The sequence below is a fragment of the Vombatus ursinus genome, unplaced genomic scaffold (assembly GCF_900497805.2).
Source record: "Vombatus ursinus unplaced genomic scaffold, bare-nosed wombat genome assembly UNPS02014909.1, whole genome shotgun sequence".
Classification (NCBI taxonomy): domain Eukaryota; kingdom Metazoa; phylum Chordata; class Mammalia; order Diprotodontia; family Vombatidae; genus Vombatus; species Vombatus ursinus.
In genome coordinates, this window is record NW_020954687.1 from 6,699,415 (window position 1) to 6,712,282 (window position 12,868).

General features: G+C 36.4%; 1 protein-coding gene across 1 annotated transcript in view; it reads right to left on the reverse strand.

Annotated features, from left to right (window-relative positions):
- The window catches only part of CRB1 (crumbs cell polarity complex component 1), a gene marked incomplete at its 5' end in the record, with an annotated part of 168,566 nt that overhangs the window by 129,729 nt on the left and 25,969 nt on the right, over positions 1-12,868 (reverse strand). The window contains 2 exons of the mRNA XM_027843360.1: positions 193-332; positions 6,049-6,244. Of these exons, the coding sequence (XP_027699161.1) occupies positions 193-332; positions 6,049-6,244 (336 nt within the window). The remainder of the gene's footprint in view (positions 1-192; positions 333-6,048; positions 6,245-12,868) is intronic.

Sequence of the window (12,868 nt, forward strand, 5' to 3'; positions counted from 1 at the left end):
CTTTTTCATACAAAACCTCATCAAGCAGCATGTGCATGAGATCACTGAATAAATATTATTTGATTAGGGATGAAAATTGAAAGCAGAAGTTGGTACCAGGCTATTATAAGAAAGATATTAGCTTTCTGTTTGCTGAAAACTCATAGCAGAGAAACCAATTTATGGGGGGTGGTGTGGAGTTTGAACACTTACCTGGCCAGCAGTGGCAAATGTATCTGTCATCAAACACCTCACAAGTGCCATTATTATGACAGGGTTGTGACGAGCACACAGACATTGAGATCTCACATTGCTTGCCTGTGAATCCAGTACCATCACAGTTGCAGTGGTAACTAAAGAATTAAAATGAAATCTCTGTGTCAATATCTAGTCAATGCCAAATTAACTGTCTTCAGTGCCCAACCAGAACCCTAGGGTCCATTGTACTACCTTCAATCAATCATAGTACAATTACCCACTACAGAACTGGGAGTATTCCATGGGGTGGTTTCCTGATTGCACATATTAAAATAGAAAGTGCATCTCTCCACCTGCCTTCTAGAGACAGGGCACCGTCAAATCAAAAAACATTGTACCCAAGCTAGTTTACTCATCTCTAAACCTCAGGAAAGGACAAAAATTGTAGATAAGTAACAGATAATAAGGAACCTGCTATAGTTGTATGATTCCCTTGCATATGGGCTCCTTGAAAACATCCCCTATGCTTCTTCAAAAATGCTTCGTGGCAAATATGCTTGTCAACTTGGCTAAGATGGTATTAACCAAAATCTATACCTCAGACACTGCAAAATGTAATTTGGAGTTGTATTTTCCAGTGTCTCCAAGAAAACCTGAACTGGCCAAGAATCACGTTGTTGCTACTCATCGCTACATTTCTTGCAAATGTTTTGCAAGGGCTGGTGTTCATCCTTAGGATGCATCTACAAAACACCCCAGCACCTGGAAGTTTTGTCTGCAGGGTGCCAAATGTCCAGATGTTTGGCATTGTGTATACAAAACATCCAGATGATTGGATTTTTTCACTTTTCAGTCAGATTTTTGGCATCTTATAGACATTATTTTTGATTCACACCTAGAAGAACCTCTAGCAGTGTTTATCAAAACCTTTTGCATGTCTGTGTCACTGATTTGAAAACTGGGTGCAGTGACAGCAAATTTTCCAAAGGTGTGAATTTCATGTCACAATAAACATCTCTGAGCCGTTAGACACCTTTTTTCAAAGTTTTAATTTGAAAGTGAGCCAGCAAATGGAACAAAACACAAGGTAGCTGGAGGAGCAAATGACCTCTGGAGGAAGTGCTCTTTGGACGGGAGTAATTGTGGTTCACCAGAAAAAGCACTGATTTTGGAGACAAATCATTGGGGCTGATAAATCACTTACTCTGCTGAGCCATACTTTCACCAAAGTGAAGAAAATCCTAGCTCTGGCATATCCTGTCTGTTTCATCCTGGGCAGGCCACTTACCCCTTCATTGCCTCAGGCAAATCTAAGAGGAGAAGTTGGGAAGGAAGTTGGAGAATAATTTAAGGGAGTTTCCTCACCAGATGCTCCCTAACTAGATGAAAGCACAACAATAACAACAACAGCAGTGCCTGTACTACATACTTCAGAGGGTTGTTATGATGGAAGTCTTTTGTCAATTGTTTGGTATTTGGTTAGAGAAATGTGAAATTTATCATTATCAGATGATTAGACTATGTTGGTATATTTCATGGGAGCCTGAGATTCAAGGGTTTAACTGGGATCCTTCCAGAGGCCAGTCAGTCAGGGAGAGGAGAGCTATATATGGAAAACCTTCCCTGGGTCAAGATTTTTCACCACAAAGATGGCATATCAAGAAGACTTGGGTTCAAATCCTACTTCTGTGATTTACTAGTTGTGTGACCTTGGGCAAGTCACAACTTCTCTAAGCCTCAGTTTCTTTAGCTGTTAAATGGGGATAATAATAATCTCTACTTCACAATGTTATTGAGGATCAAATGAGAGAGATTATATAAAGACCTTTGCAAAACCTTAAAGATCTACATAAATGCCAGCTGTCATTGGAATGTGTATCATCACCATATTATTTCCCAAAATGGGGAAGACAAGATTGTAAAACACGAGTAGAGGGCAGCAACTGTGTGTGATTAGCATGTGCACATCAAGCCATTTTGAAAGAGGTAGGGTGGTTGAGCCATGAGAATCTTCTGAAAGTCCACCAAGTCAAAGAGCAGACTAGAGTGAGGGTTGGGAGTGGCCAGCCCAAGTCTAGCGCAGAGAGAGCAGGAGCAAAGAGTCTGTGCTGCAGGATGGCCAGAGACAAATCAGGGCTGAGACTTCTTGAGTTCTTTACCTTTGGATCAACCTGGGTGGCCCATCTGAGTCCCTCCTCCCTGCCCTCAAACACCCTGCCTCTCCCCCCTGTTTCTAGCAGGGACCTGGGATCTGAGTGTATTCTAGTACTATTACTTCCAAATCAGATTGTCTGTGATTCTATACCAGAACCACTGGAACTCAGAGGACTATGGTTACATGGCTCTAATGTACTTGTTATATAATATTCTGTATTAGAGTTATTGGTGTAACTGCCCACTAGATTGTCAGCTCCACGAAGACAGGGATAATGTTTTACTAAACCTTTGCGTCTTCCCTGGAAGATATTCTGCCTGGAGCAGATCCTAGGATCATTGATCTCGGTTAGTCAGCCAGAGAGTTAACATGAATTTATTAAGCACTTACTAAGAGCCAGGCAGGGACACAGTGGATAGAGCACTGGGCCTACAGTCAGGAAAACCTGAGTTCAAATCCAGCCTCAGATACTAGCTGTGTGATTGTGGGTAAGTCACTTAACCCTGTTTGCCTCAATTTCCTTATCTGTAAAATGAGCTAGAGAAGAAAATGGCAAACCACTCCAGTATCTTTGCCAAGAAAATTCCAGATGGGGTCCCAAAGAGTTGGACATAACTGAAATGACTGAAAAACAACATGTGCTAGGCACTGTGTGAAGTGTGGGGGTTCAAAGAAAGATGTACATTCTATTGGAAGACAACACGCAAATAACTAGGTACATATTACATATATATATATAAATATATATTTACAGAGTAGATGGAAGGTAATCTGAAAGCAGAAGTTATTAGCACCTGGGTTTGGGGAGAATCATGAAAGTTAAAATAAACATTTATTAAGCTCCTGCTGAGTGCTTGGCACTGAGCTAAGTGCTAGAGATACAAAGAAAGTCAAGAGATAGTCCCTGCTCTCAAGGAGCTCAGAGTTTAATGGGAGAGATACATAAATAACTATGTATACATATATAATATATACACATACTATACACATACATATACACACCCATATATATGTATATATATGTGTGTATGTGTGTGTGTGCATATATATATATAATATATGAATAGATGAAATATATTTCCATGTATTTGATCATATTGATGAGAGGGAGTCATTGGAGCTTATTGAGCATGGAGTAATATGGTAGGATCCATGCTCTAGAAAAATCATTTGGATAGCTAAGTGGTGCATAGACTGGAGGGGGAGAGACTTGAAACAAGGAGACTAATTGGAAAGCTACTGAAATAGTCCATGAAAGAGGTGATAAGGGCCTGAACAAGAGTGGTGGTTATATGAGCATACAAAGAAGACTGATAGAAAAGTTGTTGTGAAGGTAGAAATGATAAGATTTGGCAATGCATTGGATATGTAGTGTGAATGTGAATGAGTAGCCAAGGACAACATTGCAGTTGAGAGCCTAAGTAAGTACCTATAGGACATCCATTTTAAGATGTCCAAGAGGCAGTTGGTGATGTAGGAATGCAGCTAATTAGAAAGATTAAGACTGGATATATAGATCTGGGAATAATCTACATGGAGATGATCACTGAACCCATGGGAGCTGATGAGATCACCAAGTGATATAGTATATAGTGAAAAGAGAAGAGGGCCCAGAACAGAGTCTGGTGGGGCACCCATAGTTACTGAGCATGACATATGTGAAGAACCAATAAAGGAGACTGAGGAGTGGTCATCATAATCCACAACACATTCTTAATGGATCTGTGACCTTAATATTAAATATCATATGGATAAAAAAATTAGAAAAGTAGATCATATACCTTTCATAGCTATGTTTTAGAGATGTGCTTTTAACCAAACAAGGGATCAAAGCATTTAGGAAATATAAGCTAGATAACTTTGATTACAATAAACTGAAAAGTTCCTATATATACATAATCAATGCACCTAGTATATAAAGGGAAGTGGCAGAATGGGAACAGATTTATGCCAAATTTTTCCGATAAGGTTTGGTATTTGAGCTATATAAACTCTATATAAGATACATACACACATGTAGATCTGTGTGTGTAGATATGTATGTGTATATATACATGACTATAATACATGTAATACACATATACATATAATACACACACATGCACACACATATATGATCAAGAGTCACTTCCCATTAGATCAGTAGTCAAAGGATATGAACAGCTCTCAAAAGAATTGTAAACTATTAACAATATGTGGAAAATATGCTCCAATTGATGGATAATGGGAGAGATATAAATCAAAACAACCCTGAGATTTTTCCTCACATCCTGCAAAATGGCAAAGATGACCAAAAAATAGGAATAGTTAATGTTGGAGAGTTTGTGTGAAGATAGGTTCCTTAGTGCATCGTTGGAACTGTAAATCAATATAACCATTTCAAACAACTCCAAATTATGCAAATAAAGTGAGTAAAATGTCTGAACTCTGACTCAGAGAATCCACTACCAGGTTTATACACTAAAAAGGTCATTGACAAGAATAAAGTCTCCACATACACCAAAATATTTATAGTAGCACTTTTTGTGATAGCAAATTATTAGAAACAAAGTGGATGCCCATCAATTGGGGAATGTCTAAACAAACTGTGGTGTATGAATCTATTGGAATATTACTGTTCTGTAAAAAAAAAACAAAAAACAAAAAACACAATGTGATGAATACTGAGGAACATGGAAATATTTACATGAACTGATGCAGAGAGAAATAAGCAGTGCTAATAAAACAACATACACAATGACTATAACAACATAAATGGAAAAATGACCATAAAGCAATCAAAAGTGAATGTTTAGAAATTAAAAAGAAGCCTGGCTCCAAGAAGGAAATATATGAAGACACCTCTTCCTTCCCCAGCCCTTTATAGAGGTGAGAGGTTCACATATATGGTACGTTGCACATATTTTCAGACTTTTTCAATGTCTTAATAACTTTTGCCAAATTTGTCCTTCTTTTTCTTTGTCTCTTTACAGATTATTATTAGTCATATTAGATGGCTCTCTAGACACAGGAGAAGGACTGAAACTGGGGGAAATTTTGTTGATGTAAAAATATATCAATGAAAAATAATATTTTTAAAAAAGGAGTGGACAGAGACTGGTGGGGAATCAGGAGAAAGCAATATCATAAAACTCTAGAGAGAAAAAAGTATCAAAGAGGACTAGGTGATCAGCAGAGTCAAATGCTGCAGAGAGGTCAAGAAATATGAACTCTGGCAATTAAAAAATATCATTGGCAATTTTGGAGAGAGCAGTTTCAGTTGAATGGTGAAGTTAGAAGGAAGATTGCAGAGGGTTTAGAAGAAAATGAAAGGAGAAGATTTAGAGGCACTGAGTATAAATGGCAAGAAAGCACCTCAGAGGCCATCTAATTCAATCCTCTCATTTTGCTGATGAGCAAACTGAAGCCTGTGGTATTTAAATTACTCACCCAGGGTCATTCATGTAGTAAGTGTTAGAGGTGGGATTTGAACCCAGGAGCTCTGATTTCAGACAGAGTCAGTTTTCTTTCCACTGTACCACACTACTTCCAATTCAAAATCATTAATTAAATGCTTTATAAATGCCAATTGAATTGAATAGAATTTTTGGCAACTTAAAATTATGTGTACTCCCAGCTCTGAGTAGATATTAGAGCCTTTTATACCAACTTAAGTGGGACTACTTGGTCACCAGGTACATTCTGAGATATTCGCCCCATTGCAGATAAGTACCTACCTATAGATACCATCAATGCACCGCCCTTTATTAAGGCATGGACGACTGTAACACTCGTCGATGTTGATTTCACAGTGTTCACCACGGAATCCAAAGGCACAGCCACAGAAATAGCGCCCCACAGAATCCTGACAGGTGCCACCATTTAGGCAAGGCTGTGACAAACAGTCATCAATTTCCATTTCACAGTTTGCACCTTAAAAAAAATCAACACAGAAAAACAAAAGTTTAACAAGATTTCATGGTAATGCTGTATTTACAAGAGTTTTTGTCAAGTATCATCAGTTACCCAAAATAATTTTCCTCCTTAATTGTAATTGATATTACCTTTCAGGCATGTACATGGGAAATTACAGGAACAGCAGAACAGCTGTCATTCACAAAGAATAATTGCATTAAGCAGTCTGTGACTTTGTATTAGGAGGGAAGCAAACCACGTAATTCTTAGAATGATGCTATTAGTTATGGCATTTTTTTTAGTGATATGATATTTATTGTCTAAAAGAGACCTGACAAAGTGGTTAGCACTGAGGAAAAGGTTATTTTGAAATTGCTTTATACTGTGTTATTCATTTGCTTGACCAGCCTTTACTGAGCACCTATTATATGCAAGTCTTTCGTTAAGAACTTTAGCGATGTAAGTGGTTTTCCAATGATAGGTCTCTATTGTATTGTGAAATAGCTAACTTTTCCATCAGAAAAATACCTTGTGAATTTCATAGGCTGCTATAATTAGTGACCCCAAGTCATTGCTTACCTTTTAGTTAAACTCTAAACAAAAATTCAAGCCAATAGGAAGGATAAAGCAAGGAGGATTATTCATATACACAAGAATTACATTGCATACAATAGCATTCCCTTTAATTAAAAAATAACTCCTCAAACAATCAAAATAAAATTTGATTTTCAAAAATCGAGTTTATGTATAAGTCTTCCCCAGGTAAATGGATGTAGGTATAAAAGTCCAAGGAGATCTTGTCCTTGCTTTTCATTTTACAGATGCAGAAATTAAGGGCCCACAGAAAGAAGCAACTTGCCCAAAGTTCATACAGGTACTATATATCTGAATAAGGATTCAACACCCTCTGAATCCAAATTCAGTGCTTCCTTTTTACAACATCCCTTCATTTTTATTTCTATAGGAAGTATGAGGAATCCTGAAATATTAATGTTTTTCATTGATTTTTTTCATTAAAAAATAGAATCATCAAAAACTACTCCAGGTTGGAAACAGAGTAGGTCAAAGCTCCCCTATCAATCAGAGGTGGAATTGTACCTCACAAAGGCCACACTGCACTTTAATGATAAATGATAACAGATCTCTATTTGTTTCTGTCTAACTATATTTATATCATTAATATCTATATCTATAGTCAAAATAGACAAACAGATAAATAACATTATGTTTAAAGGCATTATAGATGGTAAAACAAAGACCAACATTGAATATGTATATTTGTATATATGTATATGTATGTATGTATATACATATATATCTCAAACACATATATATGTACATATACATATACCTCAAGTAGCATAGCAAGAAAGGTACTTGGATGAAAATCTAATGTGAAAAAGACCTAGAATGTAAGACTAGAATAATTCTGATTCTCCAAGTTTCCAGTACTTCCAAATTTCCAATTATTCCAAGAATAATTCCTATTTTAAAACTGGATCTATATAATGGGAAAAAAAGCAAGAAGGAAACTATGGATCTGAACATAATGCTGGAAAAATTAAAATAAGTAAGTCTATGGTTATAGTCGAATGACAGTCTTAAAAACGCTATTTTTTTCAGGTTCAGATGAATATTGGGCATTATCAGGCTTCAAATTATATTATAAAGCAATAAGCTATTAAGTACTGAGGTGGGAGATGAATGCAGTACAAACATATGGAAGTACACAGAAAAGTAGAAGTGGAATAAGTGAAATAAGCAAGCACATAATATTACCCTGGTGTCCTAAAACTCAGGAATACAAGCTGTTATGGAAGGAGTTTGGGATCTGGAGTCAGGAAGACCTATATTCAAATCTTACCTCATCATTTACTATATGACCCTGGGTAAGTCACTTAACTGCTGCCTGCTGAGGGGATAATAATAGCATCTACTTCCCAGAGTTGTGAGGATCAAATAAAATTATATCTGTAAAGCACTCTAGGTATAATAAATGCAAACTATTACGATGATAATGATTTGCACAAGTGGAGAAAGATCCAAGAACTCTGAGGTACTAAAGAATTTTATATCAGTTATTTCTGTTGGTGTCTTCTACAACCAAAGATTGTGGGATTTTCAAGGTAATTTAATTCCTTCAAAGGCAAAGTCTATTTTTATCTTTATATCCCTAGCACATAGCACATATTAGGAATATTTAAATGCTTACTTAATTGATTTATCCAAATTATGGATCTCTTCCATCTCTTGGCATAGTACTACTTTGCACACAACAGGCATTTAATAAATGTTAAATTTAATTTTAACATGTATACCAACTACATGCAAGGCACATACTAGGTACTGAGGATGCAAAGTAAAACCAAGATAGACTTTGACTTTAAGAAGCTTATATTTGAGGTGGGGAAAATGAAAAAAAAAAAGCTTATTTTAAATTCTTACTGTGTACCAAACACGGTGTTAAGAGCTAGGAAAATATATTCAAAAGTGAGATACCTCCTGCTCTCAAGAAGCTTACATTCTAATAGGGGGGAGACAAAATATATGGGGAATGCTGAAAAGAGAAGGATGTTTTGTTCTGGGACGTTGAGTGGAATAAGCCCTTTTCAGAAGCAATTGTAGTTTTAATTTGATTATAGATCTTAGAGCAATGGTAGCAAAAAGGAGACGGCAGGACAGGTTATGTAGGAGGTACGGCAGGGCAGAAAAATGGATGAGGTGAATAGAAACAGAAATTCAGAGAACAGTGATGCAATTCCTCCTTGGCATGGAGCCCAGAGGTCTAGTTTGGAAGGTGAAGCAGCAACAGGAGGGGAAAGGAGGATATGTAGATAGTGTACACATGCATATGTATATAAATAAGTAAATATAGATAATTCGAGGAAGTAGAGTATATTCATAAATTAGGGATATCAGAAAGATTTCCTGGAGGAAGAACCTAAACCTTTAAGGAAGATTCAGATTAAGATTCAGAGAAGCAGAGATAAGGGGAAAGTATATTCTAGGAATAGGGATATGGGTATGCAAATGCATAGAGGTGAGAGTTGAATGCAGTACCAAGTATGGAAATATGAGATGAAAGCCAAATTCTGGGAACAGCTAGTAGTCCAGTTTTGTTGCAATGCAGAAAGTGTGAAATGGAGTAATTTGGAAAAGTCTGTAAAAGAAGGCTATAGCCAAATTGTAGAGGAATTATTTTATCCTGGAGGCAATAAGAAGTCACTGAAGACTATTATTTCTCTTTCCTACATAGCTTTCCAGAGTGCTTTTTAATGCACATTATGATATTTAATTGTGGATTTGGGGGATTTTATGGGTACTTATTTACTTTAAATGGATGAATACATAAAACTATGTACCAGTGGTTAAAATCTTGCTAGCAGCACTTGTGTAAATTTCATCTTTCAAAATTTAGATTTATACATTCACTTGGGGTTTTATTCAACCTGAGCCCTGCAGGAAAATACTTCCATATGTTTTTTAAAAACAAGAACACAACTGAATCAGCATTAAAAAAAACTATTGATCTTTTTCTAGTGCTATAGTTCAAACACAGTGGTTTTCAAATAATCCTTCAGGTCATTACACAAGGATGTTTCTTGATAATTTAAAACACAACTTCAAATTAAACCACTTGCTTTCCTAGTGGTGATTTTCTTTGTATGATTCTTAATATTGTTCAGTGGCAAGACTCATAATTCAACTTCTGTATCTGTTAATTGCCACCACTACTGATAGGGGCCAAAGTAATTTAGATTGTAGCTGTGCGATACCAAATATTCAGATGAAAAAAGTTCACTCAATCATACAGATGTTTTTAAGTCTCAAGATGTTGGCCTCAGGAATATCTGGATGTGTGAATGATTTTTGGATAGATAATGTTTTGTCCATATATTTTCTGTTGTGTAGACATTGCCATTAAATACTCAAAGTTAAATCCATATTCATAAAACAATTGAACCATTTAATTTTTAGCATTCCAAAGATGAAATAACAAAACCCTCTCCAGAATAGTTATCTTTATGTAATATGACACCATTTCTTTTTAGTTATCTTTAAAAAAAAATTGCTGTGGACATGTAAATTGAACGCAGGTACAATGAGTAAGCAGTCCTTCTGTAGCTACTCCCCTAAGAATTTGTTATAATTGTAAAGCATGTTCACAGAACTATATTGAGCAACCATAAATCTGTTGGAGCTTGTTAACAGCTCATTACAAAAACAAAAAGCCATGTGACAGAAACAAACACAGGATCATAAGGACTCAGCTATACTAGTAAGAAAAGATGTGTGTGTATATCACACACACATACACACACACACACACACACACACACACACACACACACATACACACAGACTCCTTCTGACCTAGTAAGCTTGGCAGACTTTGGTTATATGATAAAGGATATGATTATACCCACAACTCCTTTATCCAGAAAACCAGTCACTTTAAGGACTTAATGCACTTTTAAGCACAATTTGCACTGGATTCCAAGGACACGTAGAATAGGAATATAACACAAGCAGGCAAGCTGCCAGCCATTGCTTCTTCAGGATAAATCATTGTCCTTTTTCTTGGGCCACATGAACCACAGGCATGTGATAAAAATGTAGATCAGCAAAGAGTAGGAATGGAGATAATAGCATGATATGGATCTAATGCTCAAATCACTTAAAAGGGTAATCAGGGCCTAGATAATGCTCCTAATATAGCATACATAGATCAGTCAAAAACTGATCACAAATGGCTAGTGTGAGGTACTAAGTAAGGGAGTATTATCCAATAGTTGTTAATGGGATTGGCAGAAACTAGTATTCCAAAGAAAGGGGGCTAATGATGAGTTCTGTATCATAGGCCTGACCTGGACATTTTTATAGTTCTGTACTTGGGAGAGTCTAGATGAAACTATAATCAGAATACATTTTTAACTCAATTCAGTAAGTATTTATTGAACATTTGTTACGTAAAGGAATTGGGTAAGGAATTTGTGCATTTACAGCCTTAGGATTTATCATTGAACTTTCACCTTCCTGCATGTAACTCACTCCAGGACACTCTCATTTTATACCTTGGATAAAAATTGAAATTTAGTTTTCATGAATTGTCAGATAATAATTTCAGAAGTTATTTTCCGATTGTTTTGGATTATAAAACATTACTATCTCCAGAAAGTATAAAACATTAATAATTTACCTTAGCTAAGGTAAAGTTGAGAGTCCAAAGGGTAAGGAAGCAACTGATGGGGGTTATGGGAGATATTCCTCATGTTTCAAGGTTCATATAACTTGCTGGAGTTTTCTCTCAACCCCTGTAACAATATATTATGCTGGTTTCCTTGACACTTTCTGCCCCCCTTCCTCACTTCCTTCTTCCCTTCCCTGGGAGGGAGGGTAGAAGGAGGAAGAAAAAGGAAGGAGAACAAAAGAGGAAGGGGGAAGGGGAAAAGAGGATGGGGAAGGGAAGAGGAAGGGAGGAGGGTAAAAGAGGAAGGGAAGGGGAAGGGAAAAGAAAGAACAACTAAAGAAATAACAGAATAAACAAAGAAAACATAAATCTGAGTGCGCAGCACATACAGTCCCTGAAGGGGAGACACAGAAACATAACTGACTCAAGAACTTTAGTTTAGTATACAAACCACATAGAAACCATGACAAGATGAGAGAATATGACAAATGCCATTAGAAAGATATAAAATGGCATACAGTTAAGGATCATAGATTTGGAGCTAGGAATTTGGAAGATGGATTCTAGAGTGAAGGATATTTCATAGATAGAAGGCATGGAGACAGCAAAGTGTGGGATATATTCAGGGAATAACAAATAGTCCAAGGAATGAGAAAATTGGGACATACTATAGACTTTATCCTGAGCTCTAATCCAAATGTATCATCTGCCTGTAGGATATTTTTAACTAGATGATCGACAGGTGTCTCAACATGTCTACAACAGAACTCAGTATCTTTTACCATAGACCTACTCTTCTTCCAAAATTCCTTATTTCTTTTGAGAACATCACAATCCTTCATACCACCCCAGTTCACCATCCTTGGAATTGTCCTCAACCTTTCAATTTTCCTAACTCTGTATTTCCAATCAGTTGTCAAGCCTTGCTGATTCTTCCTCTACATTTTGCCTCAATTCCCTACTTTCCATTCTTACCACTACCAAACTAGTTCAGGCCTTCATTACCTCACACCTAGATTATTGTCAAAGCCTTCTAAGTGTTCTTCCAGCCTTATGAGACTATCCAATTCATACTCCATATCTTCAGCAGAGTACTTGTTAACTATGATCAGATATGAAGTCTACTGTTTGGCATATAAAGTCCTTTATAACCACTTTCTAACCTACCTTTCAAGCTTTATTATATCTCAATTCACTTCACACTGTAGTCTAGACAAATCAGTTTTCTTACTGTTCTTCACACTCCTTCTCATCCCTATGCTTTTGTACTGGCTATATGTCCCATGCCTGTAATACACTCTCTCCTCAACTCTACATCTTAGAATACTCAGTTTCCTTCAAAGCTCCACTCAAGCATAGACTTTATTTATTTTTAAGTAATATTTTATTTTTCCCAATTATATGTAAAAAAATTAACATTCATTTTAAAAAAAATTTGAGTTTCACATTTT